Below are 24552 nucleotides of genomic sequence, written 5' to 3' on the forward strand. Positions count from 1 at the left end.
AATTATGCTGTTGTTCATTCGACATCAGAAGTTGGTGTGCATAGCTTGTTGTCCATACAACGCCCCTGTTTTCGTCACGTGATTATAGCACGCACTAAACAAGTCAATATTTGCTCTAAGTAAACGAACATGTTCCCGTAATCGGAGGAAGCGCTGCCTCAAACAAAGTAACTACTATTGTTGTTTACAGTCTCGTTAAAAACAATACGATATCCTTTATTTTGAGGTAACATCGTTAAATAGGTAGTGTAGTGGCGCAAGCATGTATTATGTTATTGGTTAAAATTGTTATTGAGCCTAAAATCTCAGCCCCTTTGACCTATACTATATATCGTTGTACAGTACCTGAGCCATATTTATGTAACATAAAGCACGCATTACATCAACCCAGTGGTCACTAATGGGTTGTACAAATTGGCTCTCACAAAAAAACACTTGACAAAACGTAAGCCTATAGTGTTGTAACTTCTGAAGTATAGCTGTAAGCAGGGATAAATAACTGTCTCTTATTAGCGTATATAGTGTACGATTAATACGCTCCTAAACGTTGCCTAGAAATAACTCAATTTGAGCTCCGTTTGATTGTTTTCCTCGAATTATTAGCAATTATACGACCTTGTGTACGTACCGACATCGGTCCCTAATTACGTTGTAGTACACCAGCCATGTCGCCACACCGTTCAAAGTTGCTCTGTTGTGTACTTGTGTCTGTGTATTTCGGCTGGGAATAGCGCCGTTTCTATACCCAGCAAGAATCAAGGGCCCTTCGGTTTATTTAGGCTGCCTTTAAGTAGATTTAAGTGAATCTGCCTAGGTTTCGTTAAAATTGCTTCTTCTACGCAAAAAGCAACGAAGTTTGCTTATTTTAACGATTTACTTCCTACAATGGCTTGAACAAATATAATTTTCCACCAGCCTGAAGCAACGTATTGATTGGCACCGTCTTGGCTCCATAAATATTATTTCGCGGCAGGGTTGCTGGTTGAAAACATGTTCATACTGATCATGCTGCGGCCAGAGTGGTTTTCATTTATTTGGGTCAACACTCGTGTACAGGCTATACGGTGCAGAGCGAATTGGTAAATGGTAAACTCGTTCTACAACACAAAGCGAGGGGTATTGTACATCCATGCGCCCGTGAGCGAACGCGCGTTAGGCGACGGATTGCGGAAAGAAAAAGCGTAGGAAAGACATCGTCTCGTAACCAGCAAGAGGACAAGGAAAAGTGCGGAATAAATGAAAGAAGTTACTTTAAACGGAACATGCCATACGGGCTTAAGGGGGGACTCTTGTAGAAACGCCGGGGTAAATTATGAAGCAAATCATCTTCCGGTTGGAAATGGAAAAACAGACTAAGACAACGAAGAAATGCCAATAGATAAACACAGCACAATATAGAAGAACCACGCACACATATATACGCACATACACACAGTGTTCGTGCAAACAGAAAACAACATACGCGCCATTGGAAAGGAAACCATCTAGTTGAAAATGCTGATACGAAGATTAGAATGTCGCTTCTATTCATTACTTCTGTTTTAAATAAATCTATGTTTTTTAAACCATTACAGTACGCTAGGGTCACACAGACGGGCGCTGGCGTGCAAAAAAACAAGACAGCTATGTACAAATAAGCGTGAGAATAAGTAAACTACTGGAAAAGTTTCCTTTTTCGATTCTACAGGTCCCGATTGCGACACACGAACCCAATTTTAAGTTGAAGCGTTAACAGTGAAAAGAAAGGAAAGACGAATGATACATCAATACTAAAAGCGGCTACGGCCAAACCAAGCAAAAAGGAAAAGATAACCAAAGGCAAACAAACGAAACGAAGGAAGAAATGCCCATGAAGCGTAGAGTAGTTTGTACTTGTTATGATATAAATGAAATATCCGTTTATTTATACGTATGTGTCAAAATAATAGTGGAATTATGTTTTACTTGTAATGAATGAAATATAGCAGTTTATCTATGTGTGTGTGTGTGAGAGATAAAAGATTTGTCGTGGCCAGTGTTATAAAGATTGGAATGTAAGATAGAATATCCGGCGGTTTCAGTCCCGGAGTAAAGTAACATTAGCTTGAAAACGATAAAAATCGTAACGGTAATCGTCCTGCGACCTTACATGTAGGGAACCGTGTGAATTGGGACGTCCATGTAGATGAACAACGTCGGTCTGATGCTTTAGGTAAATAAGAAGTAGCTCATATCCGGGGTCGAGCAAAGTTAGCTCCATCCGTTATCCTTTATCATGTGTATCAACTCAATGATGAATTTCCCTTCTTTGTATTTCTGGCTGTTTTCATATGCCCGTTCCTGCATATAGGAAGCGCGTGTTATAAACAATCTATGTTTTAAATACAACCGAATATTATAAGGTGACTCATAGCATGTCATGCCATATTGCAATGTGTGGACGATATAGTTAACTTATATAAGCAGTTTTCTATAGCGTGGTTTGTTTACGTCCAAATGCCGCGAGAACGGGAAATCCACCGAATTACCTTCTATTGAGCGCCTATCCACCGTCCAACCATCTTCTAAGAGTCATAAATAATATATAAGCATCAAACAAGCCGCGTGTAGGAAGGTAAGCGCCCATACCACGCCTGTATACAGAACTGCTTCGTTAGCTCAATTTTAGATTTCGATTTGTACAATTTCTATAGTAAGATGGCAATCTCAAAACTGAAAGCAATTTTTGAAACGAGGAAATTGCTATTTGCCCAGCATACACATTCTCTTGTCTTGCTTCCTGGTACAAAGAAATATGGAGCGACTGTCGAGCTCCAGTATCGATTAATACAGAAGGTAAAGCTACCTTGGACGACTGAAGTTAAATAAAAACGAAATACATCTGAAGGGATTGAGCATATGTATCAACTATACAGGTACAAATGCCTATTCGAACAATATATGCCATTGCCATATATGTTTTAATGTGGAGTTGTGGTTATACAGTGCCATGGTAATAGGAAGGAAGGGATACACTATACAACCACCAACCCCTTTGTGGTTAGCGGATCGATTAATTGATTTGCGCGCCCAGCATTTGGAGATCGAACACTAATTTTGTGCCGCCGGCCAGCTGATCGTTTTAGCCCAATAGAATTGCTGAGGTAAATATAAACGTTAATGTTGTGCGTGCTGACGCTGCAACAGCTATGATTTAGTTGTGGAAAACTACTGGAAAATTTTAAATAAACTCGAACGCATTTCTTTGAAAACATTGAAATTTTGATAAAATCGCACGCGAGAGACTTTACCACAAGCGCTATCGGTCGTTCAAATACCAAAAGTTCCTGCCCTACCACGAATTGCAAACCCGTGGCATTAACAGAGCTGCAAAGCTGCTGTTTGAGATTATACAGCAAACAAATCCAAAGCAGAGATCGACTACGACCTATTATTAATCTCATTGTTCCTTTAAGAACGGAGCTAAAATAGTACGGGGTAAGACGGAAATAACTTGTCACGTATTATCCCATGTTTTTTTATTTTTTTAACTATTAGCAACTTTATTTAGGGTCGTAAAAATAACTAATATAATTCTGTAAATATTCTTTGTTTACTACCAAATGGGACGATAAAAACAAGGAAAATATGGACCATCTTACTTTAACAATATTTAAACATTAGGACGAAAAGGATAGGCCACATAACGACACTCGTTATGGTTATACCAATAGAAGCTGCTTAAATAATAAAACATGACGATCAGGAATACGCAAGGGATTTCATGCCCATCATCGCAGTAATCAACATGCTTAATGTGATTAGGATGTGGCAGTTATATAAATGACGTAAAAGATTAATAAAGTAGCATGCGTAATATTATATTTGCTTATATGTGTGGAATTCGATACGAGTATGGTATCAATTGAACAAAGAGCTCGTTGGTGGTTTTGAATCCGCCTATATAACAACGCATAGCAACGTGGTTACACAGAGAACAGCGCAGCCTAAACGTGGTTCCTACAAAACAAAGAACCTCAACCACGTGTCCAGTGCAGTGGCCCGTGACCGTCTCATGTGACGTCACAGGGCGACCGCGCGCCTGGCACCAGGGTGATGGAAGTCGCGAGAGTTTGGCGATAATCGTTGAGAGGTTTCGAGGCAACGGATGCTATGCCCAATATTTTGGCGATAAAAGTAGTCGGGACCTTACGACTGTAATTGAGATATCCTCGCGTATGAAAGGCTACGAATTATCGGCTAAATGGCGCTCTGGTTGCCGATACATGTGGTAACTAGAAACGGCGGATAAAACTTTAATCTTGAGTGGCGGAGTCGAAACGAGCAGTTTCTTACGTTTCGCATTGAAATCAGTGAGCAAGAATGGTCATGCCCACAACTGTAGCTTCAATTCCTTTCAAACGCAATGAGAACTAAAGCATCGGCTATTTATACCAGACCCAACCCACATCCGAACCCCCACGGTTATTAACCCCTTTGTGGGGAACAAAGGCCCCAACCCCCCCTTCCGTTAACCCGTTCTCACCCCGTCTCTCGTAAAAGATAGCGAGTGAAAACAATATCAGAGAAAACGGTAGCTTGCCCAATTTTCGGGTCGGTTTCCCGTTCCGTAGCAAAACACACACAACGATAAAGGAGAGCGAACCGAAAATGGTCAGTCTGTCGTCGATGACACCAAGCTGTACCCGCCAAACCAGCCTTATCGACGCATCATGTTATCCTTTCACGTGGTGATGCATATTAGTCAGTATACGCGACATACGCCTTGGGCGGGTGTTATTTTGGTACGCAGTTCAACTCCGACAGGATATCCTTTTATAAATCGATGCTGCTAGCGGGCTGAGTCACGATAATAACTAGCGAGTAAAAAAATCAAAGAACCATCAGTCCTTAGTTGTCTGCATGCAGCATGTCACATACGTCATTTGACGGATAAAAGCCCGCTAGGCAACGATCTCATTATTATTATCATCATCATCGGGCTATTAATCCTCGATTTCCACCGCGTATTTAATTATCACGGATTACGACACGCACGGTTTTACTCACTTACGTTCTCTGACTTTACTAAACGCGCCAGCCGAGCAGCGTTTAGTGGTAATCCCTACGTGTTGTGAATAATAGATCGGATATTGGGTTATAGGGTTGTAATTAAACTTACGTATTTCCATCCTAGTGTGGTCTTACAGCACTTGCAGTGAATATCAGACACTGCGTGCATTCCTGTGAGCAGAAGTCGTTCTTGTGGGATCCCACTGTCCACGTTTACACTGTGGGAAAAAAAGATTTATTTCCTGTTCTATTTGGGTAAGGTTATACGACATGGCATGGAATCTGAGATTCAGGAAAAGTTGCCCCATTACACTTATACCCAGTATAAAGGGTTTATTTTTTAATGTTAGTGTATTATAACATACATATATCGTAAATCAGGTGTTAGCGAGGTGGAATTATTATGTTAACTACCACTTAACCTATTTCTTATATTCTTATGGTAGCATAATGTCAAGTGTTAATATATGGTTATACCAAACAAAGCCGTTTCTTTGGGGGGGGGGTGAAAATTAACCCTGTTAAAGTAGTTTCGTGCCGCAATTTGGTTTTATGAAAAGATCAGCTGGCCTACGTGCGTCATAGCTGCGCACTGGTGAGAAAACGCAGCGCATAAACCAACTGCGGTTGCTATTCATGGTAAAACAACTACGAAGCGGGGAAACCTGTTTCTGTGAAAAACATGGGTTCCCAGATTTACAAATTTCAAATGAAACGGTTGGTTTTCGACAAGGTCCTCGACAGCTTATACGCGGTAACGACATTTCACCCTAAATAAGGTTGCATAAACTCATTTAATATTTAAACATGTTTAAAAATATATGAACGCGTTAACGTGCTTACGGAGGATACGGAATTATCTGGCTTGACAGACGCCCGCTGGCTTACAACCTGTAATTAGGTAATTAAGTGGCGTATCGCATCAATGGGCAACGATCCTGCTTGTGCGTTAATCGCCGTCAAGGCCTGACAATCAACGTTGAAGTTACAAGTCACCTTAAGTTCACATTGGCGAGACAACCCAAGATCACGATTTGAAACGACAGCAGATTTACGAGCCTCACAGAGGTGGCCGACACGCGGTTTTTTAATCTAGTTTCCCACGTTTTAGCGAGCCAACGCAACGTTTCTAACCCGAGACGGGTAAGGTATAGATCAATAGATAGAAGAGAACCTGGGACGGCATAGCCAGCCTGTTTTGAACCATAATTCACCAGACCGATTTCTTTTCTGTACGCCTGGTCTGATGTCTGTCTGCACAAGGACTTAGTAATCATTTTTTGCCGAATTGTATCCTATTTTTTAAGGGGTTTTATCTACACAGCGTAACCTGAAACCTGATACTTGGAGATGTTGACTACAAAACAGAAGTAACTGCTGAAAGACAGCACATAAAATTCCTCAACAAAAAAACAAACATAGTGAAAGATATAAGACATAAAAAATGTGTATTAACTTGATTTTAAAGCAAGTATTGTATATCTACATATGGTACCTTTAGTCATTTAAAATATCACATTACACATTTTAAATACAGAAGAACAAGAGATTCGTGTTGCATGTATTATTTATAAACTTGAACTAAATACGTCACAGTTATTCTACCCAATCACACTACTGTATATGTTATCCATAAGCATGTCCTAACAACTGTGGCTTTGCTGACTCCTATGCACTCGCATAGTCTTATTGGAAAAGACTTAAAAATGTACTGCTGTAGGTGTAGCTAGTACTAGTTAAACATGTGTAAATACTATGCTAGTATAGATATGTAATGTGTTAAAGTGTGCCTGCTAATTAATTCATTAAACAATTATGTCAGAAGGTAAAATTGCATGCAGACCCAAATTGTCAATTGCGTTTCACGAAAGCAGCCAAATTGCTGTCTACATCATGACTAATTTAAAAGAAGCAAACCAAAACAGGGAGCTCGAAACAACAGACAGGACTAGTGCTCGCATGTGTGTGTAGGACAAAACATTGGTTTATTTTTATTTACTCAGTTTCATCCAATAAAGATGGGTCAACAATAAATTGGAAATGATTAACTTTTATGTCTGGATATTGAGCAAGGGGGGTGTGTTGCTGAAACTAGAGGGTCAAACAAGTGCAATATTTAACTATTACAACACCCAATTAAACTAAATTGCAAAGTTTATTATCTTGTTTAGTTAGAATTTAACTTACACTTCATTGAAGAGATAGGCTCTGCCTTGGCTGCCTTGAAATGACTGAAACAAAACATTTATTTAAATTTTGAATACATATTTTGGAAAGTTAAACATTAGGAATCATAATAATACATAAAGTTCGAAATGTCATGAAAAAGTGTGTGTTTTATTCAAAGGGGCTGCAAGTTCAAAGCTGTTTATTTCAAATGTGTGCATATATTTTATGATGGAACTATATTGGCTATTAAGTTAAGCACCATGCAAATATTATGTGCTATCTAGTTCATTCTATTTATTACTAAAGGGCTGTATATTATAATGAAAAAATATACCAAAAGTTTAAAAAATACTAAAGGTGTGTGTATTATACAGAAAAGTGAGAAAACTACATAATTTTGCCATTTTCAATAGACAGTTTTAATAAATTTTTAAAGGTGTGTGTATTATACAGAAAAGTGAGAAAACTACATAATTTTGCCGTTTTTCAATAGACAATTTTAATAAATTTTTAAATTGCAATCCAAATGTTATCTAACACACATATATATAATACTTACCTTTGATATTAAGTCTGTATGACCTGCAAGGTGCGCTCGGCAGTGAACACAACTGTAAGTTCTATGGCATTCAGAGCCAAGGTAATGTTGAAATGTCTTTACCATTTTGTCGATTGAGTTTTGCGATGAACTTACAATATATTTGAGGTCAGGATTTTTTCTTTAAAGTCTGTTTAGTGTCTTTGCTGTCGTTTTTTCAAGAGTTCAACAATCTCAAGAGAAACTTGAAGAAAAATCATACAAGTCAAGGAGAAGATATTACTGTACAGTATTATCGCAACCCATCAATAGAGGAGTAGCAGAATATTCTGCTTAACCCAGCAACTAACTGTAAATGTAAAAAAATATTAATAGAACCAAATTCACACATAAACAAATACCCAAGGCACTATACTAATGCATATAGCTGTTTTGATAGAGTTATACTGTATTCTATTTGTTTACAATAGAGCAAACATAATTCTAGTAACGGTTAATTACAAGAACTGGGCTTATGGTCACAGCAAGCCTAGTTCACTGCAAGGTCCCTGCTCTGCGGAAGTATAAGCTCGAGTGGGCTTACCAAAGGCAATGGTACAACGCTCTGTCCGTGCTCTGCGCCACAACAACACGTTTAGCGAGAGGCGTGTGGTTGCTGGCTGTCTTTGTGTGTTCGAGCTCGTGCTCTCTGTTTTCTCTTAAGCAGCTGCTCCGCTGTCTGCTCTGGTTTTTCTCTTTAATTTTCCCAGAACTGAACCTAAGCTGTAGAAATCAGCTGGCCGTTGCTCTGATAATAAAAGAGCGCACAACGCTCGCGCTGCCATTGGTCGATCGTATAAGAGGCAGGGGACTATTTCTGATGGAAAAAAGGTACTGGTCGTACGAGCTTCGTCTCGCAACGTCTCATATCAGCTGTTTTTGACGAAAACAAACGGTTGCGACAGAAACGTTGCATGACATTACCGAAATAAAATAGAGCGGGTTTCCGCTTTATTTACGCTTAAAACAATTTTTTGCTGTATTGATAATTTCCCGCGTATGAGTAATATTACCAAGTTTCTGCCAAAAATAGGTATATTATAAACCAAATACCCCTTTAGTATAAATGCTAACAACTAAAACGTTTACAAATGTGTTCAACCGTTCTTAAACTGTTTAACCGTTTTAAAAGTATCTCCAATCGCTACATAAACTTAAACCATATTGTTAAACTGCCACAGGTCATAACAGACACCATGATGTGGCTAACAGTGTCATTATGTTGTGTATTGTAGCCAAAGTTTGGTGCCCACAGAAATACGCCTTGGGGTAAAACTGTAAGGGAGAGATATCTCTAATGTCTAGGAATGTTTATCTGCTCTAATATTTGTTTGTATGAAGTAATTTTAACATATAACCAAGGGAATAGTTACACTATATTCACATAGTAGGAAATTATTACTGGGATTTTATTTGGGCTTTTCAAAACTTAATAGTGTGAAATATACATTACTTTATATTATGTGTCATTTATTGCACTAACATATAACACATAAAAGTACCACATTCAAAGCATAGGTAGTAATAGTAATTTAAATTAACATTTGCTTATTTTAAAACAAAAATCGTTTAACACAAAAGTTACATAGAGAACATATAGTTATTTTATATTCGTTAGGTTTACATTTTTTAAAAATTAAATTTATTTTTGTTGCTTTAACATACAGAAAAAATAAAACTGCTACACTGCTAGAAAAAAATTAAAAGAAGGAACTGCAACTTAAATGATTATAACAACTTCAGAAAAACATATACCAAAACTTAAGTACAAAACGAACTGCTTCATAAACATAAAAATCTATTCACATAGTACTTGATAATAAGAAAATAAAAATGAATTTGCTACATTTAAAGTGGTATACTTGATTCATATTTTAGTAAAATATTCTCGGATTTATAAAAGGCAGCCATTGCATTTGAGGTTAATACTTTTAACTCATGCTCTCTGTCAGGAGAACAAGAGAAATCGTCAGCTGATGCTTCATGCAAAAATCCATCTGAGTTTTTGTCACATCTATACCCAGGATGGCACATTAGCTCACAAATTGCACTGCGCTTATTTTTGTATATATTGGCTAGAGACCTTTGCAATAGAGTGGAATTCATAGCTTTGCCAACAAAATTCAACCCAATAAAATGAGGCGTGTATTTAATGCACTGTTGGTCAAAAATAAGAGCAGCAATTTTTGATTCCATTTGAATTTGTTCATGGAACCGCACCCTTGACTCAGGCATCCCATGATGTAATATTGAACTTATATCTTCCACAGGCAACCTAGTATGTTTAATTCCTCGTTCTTGTAATGTGATTGCAAAAGCATTCCTAACCATTGGGTGTACATGTATATGCTGATGACCATCCACCCTGTCAGGCATTCTACCAAACTTTCTCTCAAACCAATTGATTTGTGAAATCAGCTCTAATTTAATTTCACTTTGTAGATAACTTGTATTTTTCCAAGAGGCTGATTTACCCAAGAACATATCATCATCACCAACTAGAGATCTTACTTTGTTAATATCACTAGTAGGTTTTCCCTGAGTTATATTAAAGTGCAAAGACACCGGTATGTTATGTAGCAAGGCAAGGTTTACGGCATCCTCACTATGCTTACAGTTAACAAGTATAGAAGCAGCAGATATAGATTGTTTTAGGAAGCATTCAACAATCCCACGGTTGCGCTGATATCCGTATCCAAAGTCATCTGCCACAATCAAAAGCCTTTTCATCGTAGAGAATTTTTGGATAAAATAGATGTTTTTTTGGATAGTAAACACGGAAGAACTTGTTTGTTGAATATCAATCAATTATTTCTGTGTATGAAATATAATTTAACAAATTTACATCGTAGTACAACTACAATATGGCACTGATATCATTGATATAATGAGTTTATGATATTTTCAAATAGTTTATACAAATTACTTTAAACTGATGTAGAATTCAGAATCGATGCCTCCATGTCACACTTTATCCCACATGAATCTGCTGCACTCTGAAATTGTAAGCTAATGTAAATTTATACACACAACATATAAATATAAGATCACTAAACTATAATGCTAAAACGTATCTTAAAAACGAATGTTTGTACAAATTCTATGTTCTACGACTAGGTCTCAGGCTTAACCTAATGCAAATCGTACCCTATAAAGTATACACGGTTTACTTAATCTTTGAATACGCTATGTTTTAATAAAACATATCTATATAAATAAGTAACTTACCACGACCCTATCTGTAATTTATCAAACCAATCAATTCAAAAAATTTCCGTCCTCTAACGGGGAAATTCCCCATACTAAAACGTCACTAAATGTTAAATGCCATCCGCTAAAATGACAAACTATGTCAGTTTAAGCTGAACTGTTGCAGAGGCAACTTTAGTTATTGGCGGTTTTTGCGTAAGTAGGAAACAAAATTGTGCTACATAAGCTGTGGTAAGACTTTAATATTTTATTAATATTAAAATTCGATGCAGAATGTTTATAAATTCTTGAATTTCTGGCGGAAACCGTTAAAGTTTCACTATAAAAGTTAGACAAAGGGGTTTAAAACACCTTGCATGCTGAGATGGCTACATTGCCAGCTTCTAGTTCTTTTATGGAAATGATGAACGAAATAGTTTCAAATGACCAGAAACAGCAATCAGATGGTAACATTTGTATAAAATATTTTGTTTAGCTTGTTTTGTAATGTGACATAAAACACACTGTATGTTGCATATATCAAATGGCTGGTTCCTGTTTCTACTTTACAATAATTTAATCTGTAATTTGTGTTATTTAATAGAGCAACAATTGATTTTTTCTAAGGGTGAGGTCCTTGTCAACCTTGGATTTAGGCCAGACTTAGGTGATTTTAATTGTATGAAACTTAAATGAAAATATAACGACAAAAAAACATGATTTAAGATATTGTTTTTCTTCATATCAAAAACAATAATAATACCTATTTGCACTTCACACAATACAGGCTTTGTAAACGTTGCACCAATTGCATTCTGGACACAAATATTTGCCAAGTACTTCCTCCATGCAAACAACCCACATCATGATGATCTGCTATTCTATGTTAAAAAGACGGAATCTTTGGAATCTCAGGTCAGAATAATAATCCAATTGACTTGAATAAAACATTTACAACTTTGTCACCCAGTTCATATTTTATTGTGCCACACTGAGGAACCTACCCACATAAAATAGTTATATTAGGTACCATATATAACTGTCATGCTCAAATTAGGCAAATTTAATTCTGTAGTCTTTTCAATCCTAACCGTCCACACAAGAATAAATAAGTGATAAAATAATGTTATTACTGTTAATGGCATATTCTTTTAAGGGCTTAATATGCTCGTTCCTGTATAAAAACACAGTGTATTTCCAACGTTTCGTTTGCCATTTGTCAAGATTTATCAGTGAATAATGTATTCTGTTTGTCACTTCATTAATTTGTTATTTTCACATAGAATGAAGTTGTGGTGTATAGGAGAGAATCAATGAATGCCCCGGGTCTGGGTGACCCAGCTTATGATTGGACAGAGACTGTTTATCTAAACATGATCATACAACAGGTATTATGTATGTTTGTGAGGTAAAAGAAAAACCTTGGCTCAAGTAAACATTTATATTTCAATAAAGATATGTAGTATTCTAATACGCTTAGCATTGCAGAAATGCAGAAAAAACAATCCCCTACAAAGTTACATTGGTGGTAACTTGCAAACCGGCATGACGTGTATGAACACCTGTGTTATAACCACTGTCGTTTCTGGCCATGCGAGGATAAAGCAAGTTACGTTCATTTATATTTAAACTTTGAAAATGACTTTAGATGGAATACACTCTCACATGCGCTATATGCACAAAGGCAGAGACTGGGAACCCTAAAGGAGATGTGACAGTACATAAAAAAGTTTCACAGGTATAAAAAACCTTGTGTTTTAAAGTAAACCCACGTGGTCTAGCCACTAAAGTTGCCCGCCATTCGAGGATAAATAAGAACATTTATTTTTTCACATATTGTAAAAAAATCCAGCAGTTTAAAACTTTAAATTATAAGTTTAATATACAATATATATAGTTCAGGGTCTAAAAACAAACTTCTTTAGCATGTCTATGCTTCACCAAGCAGGCATAATATGGAGAACAAAGAAGGAGGAACCGAAATGTCGTATCCCAATATATTCTTCACTATTGATAGTTTCGATGAGGTTAGTTCAATCATCAAGTTTTGTTAAAAGTCCTTGAAATATTAGATTGAATATTTAACTCATCTAAAAGAAATCTTGTATTCAAGTGATTTTTCCCTAATGTTTAAAATGTTTCTGTTTTTAATGTACTTTTTTTCACTGCCAAGTGGGATGAGAAAATAGAATGAAAAGGTGTCCCATCTTCCCCACCCTACTAAATATTGATGAGCCCTCATTTTGTAATGCAAGATTACTTACATGGTTTCAAAATTGAAATTATTACTGCCATACATTGTATTCCGCCAGGTTTGGAGTGACTTGATTTTACATGAAGGGGAAATAGTTTGTGTAGAAGTTATTGCAAGCGATAAATCGAAAAAACTCAGCAGTGTTATATTTCTTGGCTCGGTCAAATATGATTCCTTGGTCAAGGTGTATGAGAGAAGGGTGAGTTTTTTTGTAGCAGGATTTCTAATTAGTGGGTGTTGACTGTTTGTGTACTTGGGCACTTAACTGTCATTACTCCAAACCAATGGTCACTAATGGGTTGTCCAAACTGTCAGCCATACAGTAAAAAACAATTACCCACAAAGTTACACATATGTGGTAACTCATAAACAGGCACGAGGTGTATGAAACAGAACACCCATGTTATCGTTTTCCGGCCATGCAAGGATAAATAAATTACATTCATTCGTTGAAGATTATAAATACATACAATGAACTGTTCACATTTATTAGACAAAGGCTCCAAACAAGTTCACACAGTTCATGACACTTGGTTTATATAAAACAAGTGACAGCGTTGAGTTTGTAAGAATGAAAGGCCCTGGTGGGAAAGGTTATGCGGAGATGGCTATACAAAAGTCAAACTCAGATACTGCACATTATAAATCAACTGAGGTGAGTCTTCTGTTTTAAACTGGACGTTCTTATATTTTTTTAGCGACTGAATTCTTTACTATGTATTTTCAATTCCTGATAAAGTCTTACGGGATGGCAGATGAAATTTCGGAAACACACTACAATTTTATACCAGTTGAGCCATTAAAAGATTGTTAACTAGCGTCTATGGATATCACACATCAAAGCCTACATAATACATTCTGTATCCATACATATACAGTGTAGATACAATATATTATGTTATCCATACATATACAGTGTACAAGTGATGAAAGCAAAGCATCCAGCAGTACAACAACATCAGCTTCATGCTCATTACATTCATCAAAATCTGAATCATCCATCAATGAGCCTTTAAGTGGAAACAAAGATTTTCCTACAGCTGTTTACTCTAAGTCAGAGCAGAGAGAAAATGGTAATGGATTATTCTCCTGGAGTTAATCTGCATATTCATGTGTCAGACTATGTCTCTGAGCATTTTATATAAATTGCATATTGAGAAGGTCATGTCTCAATCTCATAACATATATATATACCTCATGCTCACTGTAGAGGTATAACATAGGTATCTTCTGATACACCAGACACACATGATCTATTCATACACCTCATGCTCTGTTAAGTTATAGCACGGTTGTCTTCTTATACATCAAACACCCCATTATAGAGTTAAAACATGGGTGTGTTCTCATTAAAGTTTAATCCTTTCCTTAATTTTTCCTTAATTTTAATCCTTTTCTTGCAGTATCTCTTCCATCATCCCCTCAAAGAAAACGAGCTTCAATTCCAACAACAACCATGGCGCTAAAGACTCATTTAACTTATGTCACTCTACCATGGCACAAGATAATACTTGGTAGGCTAAATATGAATAAATGCAACTTATGTACTCTTGCGTGATGGAGCAAGGGCAGTCTTTACAACACGGTTGTCATGCTTCATACACCCCCTGCCTGCTCACGAGTTACCACGTATGTAACTATGTGGGTGATTATTTGTTGGGGGATTTTTAATTAATTTTATAGCTTTTGGGTATAATCTACCATTATTGCTACCAGTGTAATAATTAAAGTTGAGACAAAAAAATCTGGTTCTATTACATGGCTTGGTCTTAAATCTGTAACAACACTTAAATAAAGGTCTTAGCTGTATTGAGTAAAACTATAAAATATTACTTTTAATTAATGTGGTCTGCAGTTTACAATATGGTCTGGAGTTTACAGATCAAGAAGTCATAGAGGCCGGGAGCCTAAACAGTTTGCCACCTCTTTCTATTATTGGTTTTCATTGTTTTTCTACAGATATTTTGCAAACTTATGAAAAACCAGGTATATCGAAACGACCAGCACTTACCAAAGGAGAAGGTGCCAGTAGCTGATCTTATTTTGCTAACTATCCTATTATTATGTTTTTTCATCTTTTCTATTTGTGCAAAAAATACAAGCTGAAAATGCTTGCTGAAACTGGCAGTCTTGACACAGCTGTTTAGGTTTGATTGTGCTTATAGGTTCACAATGCATTAATGTAAGCAACCCAATGCCTCCTATTTATCGTCATCTTCCAAATTGAAGTTGAGTCCTAAATTAAGGCTTGGTGATTCTGGTACCTATTTCTAGTACAGGATGTTTAGAAAGTCACTGTACTTACATATTTAATAAACTGACATGTTTCAGTACAGAATTCTAATCTTAAATATAAATGACAATTATAATTGATGTTAAAAGTGACCTCTGTTAGCATCAGTACAGCATTGGACCCTTCTTATTACAAATTATCACAGCAGTGCACAGTGACTTTCCGAACACCCTGTATGATAACTTGCTGTGTAATTGAACCCATCAAATAGTCTAAACTTTGTTTAATCATGGGTATTAAACCAAATATCTGATATTAACTGATATCCAACCCAGAAATTCAGCTACCACTGTTACCATAGGCGGATTCTATTCCCTTTTAGTCTAAAATCGAATTACTTTCGATTTATGGCAAAAATGCAACATTTTGATTCGCCTATTCCGAAATAAGCCAATATGTAGCTATGTGTGTATTGTGTATGATTCCCATTCAGATGTAAAACCATCTTTTGTATTTGTGCCTTTCCTATTATTGTGCAGTCACTGCTTGATACTGTGCATTTAATGCAGTGTTAATTGTCTTCAATTAGAGTGATTTTCTATCCTCAATATATTTTGCGTATATTTTTTTCATAAATATTGCAACAGATCCGTAACATGCAGTAGCGTGGCAATCTAGCACATACCATCAATATATAATGATGAATGTGCAAATTTGTATCATGATTATTAACTCAATATATCAGCATAGGTGTCTAACATAGGTATACAGGCCATGAAATAGGTTTTGTGAATATTTTGGATAAACATATCAAAAAACAAACTTGAGATGTTACATTAAACAGCCAACAGTAGGAAACATGTTTTAACATAGGATATGGTCTAAGGAGCACCCTGGTTTCCAAAAAGTAGGAGCAGATGTTTGTCAGGTCTTAAGATATTAACATTGTGTATAAAAGTGTAAAAAACCAATACCCTATCTCTACAGTTACACCATTATATTACACATAGTTAAGAAACTTTTTGCACCACATTAGCGTTAACAGCATCCTTTATTTTTTTCTTCTTGTTCATCATTGATCCAAGTGTAACGATCGCCAATGCTGGAATAAATATTAAGACAACCTTCTATAGCAAACTGCATAATATATATCGGGGCATCCAGTCCCTCAGCCTTAACCGCTTAATTTCTACCATATATATATTAGGCTATACATGCAACACATAGGAAAAATTAAGGACAAGGTATATGATTGTAGACAACATGTATGTTGTATAACAGGGCAATATTCTATTCTCTTTAAGAAGACCTAGGGTTTAAGCCAGAAGCCCAACACTTTTGTGATTCACACAAAAACATACAGTGGAAAAAGAATAAACTATATTTTTTTCCTTGATTAAACATTTAAACCAATTGTAGAGGAAAATAAACCCCGGTTAGGGCCAGTAGTGAAAGTTTTATATAGTAGGGTGGAAGAAGATGGAACACTTTTTCAATCTACTTTCTCATTCCATTTGGTAGTAAACAAAGAACATTCTAAGAATTATAAAACCGTATCCTCAAGACTCCTATAGACCATTTATTAATTGCTCAAAACACGATTAGGATATTTGGACATTATGTGCTAAAGATGTCCTGTCTACCGCACCCTACTCTATCATTAAAACAGTTTGAATAAATACCTGTGAATGCAAGTGACCAGAGTAAGTAGGGTGGAGAAACTTGATTGGCCAATATTCGTATCTGGTTGAGCATTTGAACCACATTACTTTGTGGTGGTTGTTTCTTTGCGAAAGGCTGTAATAGGAAGGTTATTTTATAGGACTAATAAAATGTGATCCCAAAGTCAGGCCAGGCAACTCTGGGGCCATATCCCAAGTAGAAATAAATGTAACTTGCTTTATACTTGTGTGACCGGAAAATGACAGTTGTTGATAATTTGGACAAGCCATTTAGTAGTCACTAGGTTGAAGTAAATGCCATTAGGTGTCTTGCCTAAGGACACATACACCCACAATGCTCAACTTAAAGTTACTATGTAAAAAAGACACTCAAAGTACAACCCAACTTACAGCAGGCATCATATTATGATGGTTTAGAAACGCAAGCAGGTCAACATTATCCTTTGTAATAGGTGGTGAATATTCCTTCTGCAGCGTACGTGTCCACCAGGCACGAGGTGCACTGTTGTTCTTATTAAGCTTTGTATAATGGTAAAGGTAAAGTTGTGAGCGAATATATTTGGGTGGAGAAACAGGATACGGGCTCCGCGTTCTATCCATTAGGTCCAACACTGTAAATATTGAAATTTTACGTCCACTGCTTGAGGTATATGTGGGGTAAAGGCAAAGGAATGTTTAATATGCCAAATATCTAAAAAAAGGGCATTTTTGGCCGCATTTATCAAAAATATCTAAAAATAATACAGTCTTGTACACTTCTACCATATGCTCAGTAATCCAAAACCATTTTTTCCATAGGAAAAAATTGACACACAACTTATATTATATTATAGACACACAATTTATATATTTTTCTTACATATATATTACATGAACACAAACAATTATACGTTTTTTACATATTACATAAAAACGTAGTTTAATGCGCCAGCCGTTAAATATTACACTTGCAATAAAATATTACTCGTCCCTAAAAAGTTAAAGCCTGATTTTTAAAGTTACATTTGTTAAAACAGACAAATATATCCAATAAATGAAATAAAGTGATCTACCTTCATTTTGTCCAAGTAGTATCCTGTGCATTAAACTTAATATCCAGGGATTGTGTTGATAGCTTGATAGTGAAGCAAACCACATCTGCCAATCTAGTCTTGGTTGGTGGGGTGCTGGGATTGTATGAAGGTTATAAGCTGTGGCTATTAATTTTTAGCAGCTCATCTAGTGTAATATGCCTTTCAACAACAGTTTGTTCTGTTACTTCTACTACCAGGCATATTGTAATTAATTATTTAGGAACTCATCTGGTTTAAAAAAGGTAGCTTTTTCAAAATTCATCTGCCATTCGGCAAGACTTCATCAGGAAATGTGCGAGTAATAACTACTGGAACAATCAGAAAAAAAATAAGGTGTAGCTGAGTTACAATGACTGATGTTATACCATACTTTTATTTCGCTAATGGAAATTTTAGGAGAGAAGAAACAAAAAGTCAAGTCAATATAATAAGAGGCAAGTTTTTAAAAATCTTATATTGTGGAATAAGTTCTAAGTTACCTGTCCATGTTAAAGGGTAAGTTCGGTCCCCTGGTTTGTAGTGGAACTCATACTCCTGGTTCAATTATTAGTTTAATATATTAATTTAACTTCTTTATAGTGGGTATAGGTCAGATCATTAGGTGTAAAATGGTCCATGTTGTCATTTTCTCTTATAAATAATAATGGTTGTCGGAACTGTCAGCCATGCAAAAAAAACCAATCATAAAGTTACATACGCAGTAACTCGTCATTTAGTAAAACAACAATGTTATACTGGCTGTTTTTTTTGGTCTCCACCACGCAAACAAGTTACATTCAATTCAACTCAACCCTCACCTTCCATGGTCCTTCCAATGAATTGCTTCCTTCAATAACAACCTCAGGCCTCCCACCAACGCCAGTCATTCTCCTGAAAAGACCGTACGAGTGGGTGAGATCAAAGGTTGAACTCGATCGGTGCCAACGATGGGCTATGGGTGACAACTCACGAGAAACTGAAGGCTCCAAGCTACACAGTGGTACCTATGTTGAGATATACAGGAATAATGCACTGGGTTAATAAAGGTTTCAGTTTCAGATAAACTAATAATATAGTAGGTTGGAAAAAGATGGCACATCTTTTCATTCCATTTTTTTGTCATTTGGTAGCAAGCAAAGAACACTCAAAAAATGATTAAACCGTACCCTCACGACTTCCATTGACTGTTGTTAAATGTTTAAAACACGATGGGGCTATTTGGACCTTACAATACAGTATATGTATTCTTGTCCCCAAATGAACTTCTGCGGGACAAGAGTCGGGACGGAAAACAAGACTTGGGCGGGACGCTGGAGTCCGAATAAGAACAAGGAACTTAGATTTTTCGATCGTACAAGGGTGTTGGGGTAATTGGTAAATTTGGCTTAAATTCCAGGTCCTCAAAAACCACACCCATATAGAATAGAATGTGCATATACAATGTTGGGTAATGGACCAAATCTGGCCTAAATCCCTGGTTCTCAAGAACCTCATTCATATAGAATAGACTATCAAAGGTTTCTGTTTTAGATAAACCAAGTACATATAGGCTTACCATTGAAGCAGTTAGAATAAAAACTGAAGGCAAGATGATAATTGACAGCTTGATGAGGTTTGAGACAAAAGTGAACAAAGTTTGTGTTTTTCCAACCAACACCCTGTGTATAGAAAGTAGAGTGAAGCAGTTCTGATATACAAAGTGTTCGGAAGGTCATTGTGAACTGTTCTAATAATATTCCAAGGGAGCAGATAACTGAGGCATTTAGAAACAAAATAAGAAGGGTCCAAACCCTGTATTAAGGCTAAGGGAGGATAGTTTCAACATCATTATAATTGTCATTCATATTTACATCTTAAATTCTATACTGAAACATGTCTGTTTAATTATATGTTTTTATTACAACACGGGTGTTCTGTTTCATACACCTCGTGCCAGCTCACAAGTTAGCAAGAATGTAACTTTGTGGGCAATAGTTTTCTCAGTTATGATGCAAACACCTAACCACTTGGGACAAATAATGGGGATAAGAACAGTTTTTACCTCGAGGAAACATAAAGCGTTCTAAGAACAAATAAAAACGAAGAAGCAAAAATGATTCTTGGCAACGACCATTTCACAAAGGTGTTGAACTCTTCTTTGTTGAAAGCTTGAAATAAATTAAAAACTCACATTTAAAAAATAGATTTAGGTTACAAATTCTTTCTAATATTTATTAATTCTTTGTATTGACAATACTTAAATAAATGAACACAATTTATTTTGCCTCTTCGGCCATGATAACGAAAACCGGAAAGTTTATAAAAGCCAAAAAATGAGTAGTAACGCTAAAACAACAGTTGTTTAAACACGCTTATTGATTAAACAAAAAAAGAAAACTTTGGTATACAACTTACTTAGTTTAAACTTTCCATTGTATGTGAACAGAGTAGACATCACATATATGAAAGTTGCGAAGATACTGAGGTTCAACAAAACATAGAGAATATTCCATATTTTGTTTCCTTGCACCTCATTTTGTGGCGGATTTCCGTTGTCTAGAATAGAGAAATATAAAGTAATTGTTTCTTGGAGATTAGTTTTGACTTTCTTTATACATAGTGTTAATTTTGATGTGTAAGAAAATCACTAGGTTGGAGCAGTTTTTATTTCTAGCAACAATTACAATGGTGGCAGTGTCGAGCCTTGAACCGCTAACCTATGCTATGTCGCCAAACATCCCTTAAAATACCTCACATTTTAATACAGTATAACCATAATAGAAAATTTACCCAAAAATTTAGTTAGTTTTGGAGTAATAGACCAATCCTGGCCTAAATTCTAAGTTCAATGGGATACCATGCTGTGGGACCTCACCCATATAGAATAGATAACCAAAACAATTACCTTTCTTTTCGAAGGACAAACATCTGGATAAGAATGATAGATGGTCATCATCGAATAACGATAAACAAAGTACAACAGTTAGAATGTTAAAGAAGTTGTAATTGCCGGTCAAGTAAATGGCAACCATGAGAAATATCTGGGAAAAAAGTTTAAAAAAATAACTTTAAGAAAAAGATTTAATATGCCCGCATAGGTTCTTATTGAATATTTTTATTGGTGTTCAATATAGTTTCATTTTACTAATGGGTTGTGGCAGCACTTTGGGTGTCCGGACAATAAGCCAAACTGAGACCTTTAACCCAACAAACATTAAATACAGAGAACACAATACTTAAATACTTTAAGACTGTTGTTGCCCGGTACACGAGGATAAACAAGTTATATACATTTAGACTTAAAGTGAAAAGTAAGCATTAATGATAAATAAAACAACATCTAACCTGAGCATAACCTGCAAACAATCGTAGCGGCCGCAATGGTGCAAAGAAGAAGAATGGTAAACATATTTCAATAATATAAGTCCCAATCACTGAGAATTGTTGAACTGCATCTGGTAGTTGATGAGCCCACCATGCTAGTGGGGTAGGTATGCACTGCACACGAAAATTATTCAACAAAGGTTAGTGGTTCAAAAAGAAATGTAAATTTTTTTATTACCTGTGACTCGTAATGGTAGTTCAATGCTGTAAAACAAAAAAAAGTTTATAAACAAATTAACCCTTTAGCTTGAATAAATATAACACATTTTTTCTCACATGGCAGGGCAATTACAACCGTTATAACACGGGTGCCATATATTTACAAAATAAGTAACTTTGCAATGATAGTGGTTTTTCTGTATGGCCGACATGAATGGTAGTTTTGGTTATTTTTTTGTGTGTGTGACCAAAAAAATATGCGTACCTGTAAGCCCCCACCAAGTAGGACATTGGCTTGTGAGTTTAACTACTCCAGATGCGAACATTAGACGAAATAACAGCCACTTCACCAACCAGAATGGTATCTCCTTGTGGATACTGAACATAAACTATAGTTATTTAATAGTTAGGTATCAGCCATATATACATAAAAAGCAAAGCTACAGAAGTGGTAACTTGTAAGTTCGAGGTGTATGAAACAGAACACCTGTGCCAAAATGACTGTCGTTTTTTCCAGTCATGTGAGCATAAAGCAAGTTACATTCATTAAGTTTAAATCAGCTGATCCTGGCAAACTTTATTACCAAAATAAATTGCTGACCTGTTTTGGATTTAAGAATTCAATAAGTATATCTTACTTGGCTTCTGTTTTGGCATCAGAGTTCTTATTAGATAGAGGAGCAACCAGTATTGATAAGAAACCAACCTCCAGTAACAGGATATCCCATTGAAACCAAAGAAAAGTATCTCCAACCTGAACAAAATTCTTACAGGTTTGTTTTTCTCTTTAAATACAGTAGCGAAGATCAAATTATTTTATAACAAAGAAGAAAAGGAATTAGCAGAAAAATGACAGTCTTTAAAACCATTTGAGTAAAAAGGTCAAATAAAAGCGTTGTGGCTAAACGCAGAGTCAACGGACTTGCAAAAATGTTTCAATATATATTTGTAAGATTATTCGGCAAATTAATAATTATGTTTAGGTGCTAAATTTTGAAATTATTTTGCAAATTAAAAGAACTTTGACTAACCTTGTACACAGATAGATAGAACAACCACAGCAAGAAGTATGTGGGCATTGTACGAACTCTTTTCCATATCATACATACAAATGATAGCAGAACACCTAAACAAGCAATACTCTAATAATTGATATAAGTTAAATTTCTAGTCTCTACTAACACACCTCTGTGTTATATTTAAATATTCGTGAGGTCCTGAAGTGTGGCATATAATTTAACCGGAGATTAGGCCGGAGTTGTCCTATTACCTCAACACTCAGGGTGCTACAACCTAATGTGGTCACTGGGTTGGAACATTGTTAGTTCAGTGTCTTGCCCAAGTATATATACGGCATATCGTATGATAATATGACCAGCACCAGTAGGTGTATTATCAATACCTTTTGGTAAATTGTTGTGTTTTATAAAATGCAAAATTTTAGCACACTTTAGGTTAACATGAAACGGGCTGTTTTCTGCATAGAAGAGTGTATTATATTATAAGAATATTTGGTAGAAAGAATAGAAGAATTATATAAGAATATTTGGTAATTGCCCCTCTGCACTTATGTGGCCAATATAAAATTTCGAAATTTTAATACAAACAAAATCTAACCTAAAATACAAAGTAGCTCCATGGCTAAGTGAGGCTCAAGTTTTATAAACCATAACAAAGTTGGTTCTTTCATAAAGTAGGACTCTGCAGTTTGAGATGATTGCTTGTTCTCTTTTATCATTTGTTGCATCCAGTTATGAACCGGTTTGATGCCATTTCTGCCATAAAGACCTGTAAGAGATAAGTAGGCTATTAAAAAGACATATAACCACTGTCCTGTATATATATATATAAGTGGCGCATAGTAGTAAAAAATATATTACCAGTGCACAGTGGTTAGGGCACCTGCCTTTAACCCAAAGGTTCAGGGTTCAAGGCTCGCCGTTGCTACCTATGCGGCTGTATGTGTTTTGGGGAAAGACACCATAGGAAAATTGCTGTTGCTCCAACGATTTAAAAAAAATGTATGAAATATATATATCCCACACTAAATTTGTGATTTGTATATTACAACACTCCTTTTCCTGCATATATTAATTTAACTTACACACATAAAAAAGTACTGCAAATAAATCAATGATGAAACATATACAGTAAGATTATAAAAGCCAAAATGCTAGCTAATTAAATCGATTCATTTTACCTGGTACTTGAACATACAAAGAGGCAAATGCGAACATAAACGTGAACGCGATCAGAGCTAGAAATAGGTCCCTTGTTCTTGCTGTTTTATCCATTTTAATAAACCTTTACTATTCGCAATGTGTACACTTATTTCGTTGATACTGTAACACCTACAAACATACAACACACAGTATTTGAATCACTTAAACTGCTATACCGGTATATCCTGTCGTTAATATCGTTATTAAATACGGGTTTTAAACGGAAGTTGGGCCATATAATGCAACCTATGGGCTAACATTGTATTTCTAACTCTTTGAACGCAGCCAGACACTTTTCTATTGCGAGAAAAACAAGTGGGGAAGTAACACGTGTAACTTCGGCGCCTGCCGTTTTACTAATAGGCGTGTGTTGTGAAATTAAACCGCAGGAAAGCATTTTCTCCTTTGCCAAAACGCGTGCAAACTACCAAAATACTTTTCTTAAATTTTGTGTATAAACATTATACCGTTTAAATGCCACGCTTTGTAACCGATTCCTTTTTATTCATTTTCCTCCAGGCATGATGTTATATAAACCAAAGACATTGAAACCAAATTTAATCTCTTTGTTATAAAGTATAAATCAATGACCTTTTTTGTAATCAAATGGATAACTAAAAG

General features: G+C 35.9%; 4 protein-coding genes across 4 annotated transcripts; 1 reads left to right on the plus strand and 3 right to left on the minus strand.

Moving 5' to 3' along the window:
- Positions 1 to 1015: 1015 nt before the first annotated feature.
- LOC149737088 (protein yippee-like) lies at positions 1016 to 8092 on the minus strand. The gene is made up of 4 exons (XM_089876300.1): positions 7760 to 8092; positions 7219 to 7262; positions 5141 to 5249; positions 1016 to 2319 (listed from the first exon to the last, which is right to left on the minus strand). Exons 1-4 carry the CDS (start codon positions 7862 to 7864, stop codon positions 2230 to 2232), a joined length of 348 nt encoding a protein of 115 aa, XP_089732426.1. The 5' UTR covers positions 7865 to 8092; the 3' UTR covers positions 1016 to 2229.
- LOC149737089 (carbohydrate deacetylase-like) lies at positions 7885 to 11076 on the minus strand. Its single transcript, XM_089876294.1, has 3 exons — positions 11006 to 11076; positions 10704 to 10773; positions 7885 to 10591 (listed from the first exon to the last, which is right to left on the minus strand). The coding sequence occupies exon 3, from the start codon at positions 10505 to 10507 to the stop codon at positions 9626 to 9628; it is 882 nt and encodes a 293-aa protein (XP_089732420.1). The 5' UTR covers positions 10508 to 10591; positions 10704 to 10773; positions 11006 to 11076; the 3' UTR covers positions 7885 to 9625.
- On the plus strand, positions 10679 to 16063 carry LOC149737090 (uncharacterized protein KIAA0930 homolog). The gene is made up of 11 exons (XM_089876293.1): positions 10679 to 10781; positions 11260 to 11433; positions 11754 to 11881; positions 12250 to 12354; positions 12615 to 12704; positions 12892 to 12993; positions 13279 to 13419; positions 13714 to 13875; positions 14137 to 14293; positions 14624 to 14734; positions 15180 to 16063. The coding sequence occupies exons 2-11, from the start codon at positions 11352 to 11354 to the stop codon at positions 15254 to 15256; spliced, it is 1155 nt and encodes a 384-aa protein (XP_089732419.1). The 5' UTR covers positions 10679 to 10781; positions 11260 to 11351; the 3' UTR covers positions 15257 to 16063.
- LOC149737091 (lipase maturation factor 2-like) lies at positions 16048 to 24137 on the minus strand. Its single transcript, XM_089876274.1, has 17 exons — positions 23910 to 24137; positions 23327 to 23497; positions 22741 to 22835; positions 22348 to 22463; positions 21975 to 22087; positions 21729 to 21754; positions 21512 to 21664; positions 21072 to 21207; positions 20582 to 20722; positions 20229 to 20334; positions 19743 to 19845; positions 19006 to 19191; positions 18688 to 18742; positions 18188 to 18301; positions 17526 to 17746; positions 17136 to 17250; positions 16048 to 16555 (listed from the first exon to the last, which is right to left on the minus strand). Exons 1-17 carry the CDS (start codon positions 24001 to 24003, stop codon positions 16464 to 16466), a joined length of 2037 nt encoding a protein of 678 aa, XP_089732400.1. The 5' UTR covers positions 24004 to 24137; the 3' UTR covers positions 16048 to 16463.
- Positions 24138 to 24552: the final 415 nt, after the last annotated feature.

This window comes from Ciona robusta, chromosome 4 (assembly GCF_009617815.1).
Source record: "Ciona robusta chromosome 4, ASM961781v2".
NCBI lineage: Eukaryota > Metazoa > Chordata > Ascidiacea > Phlebobranchia > Cionidae > Ciona > Ciona robusta.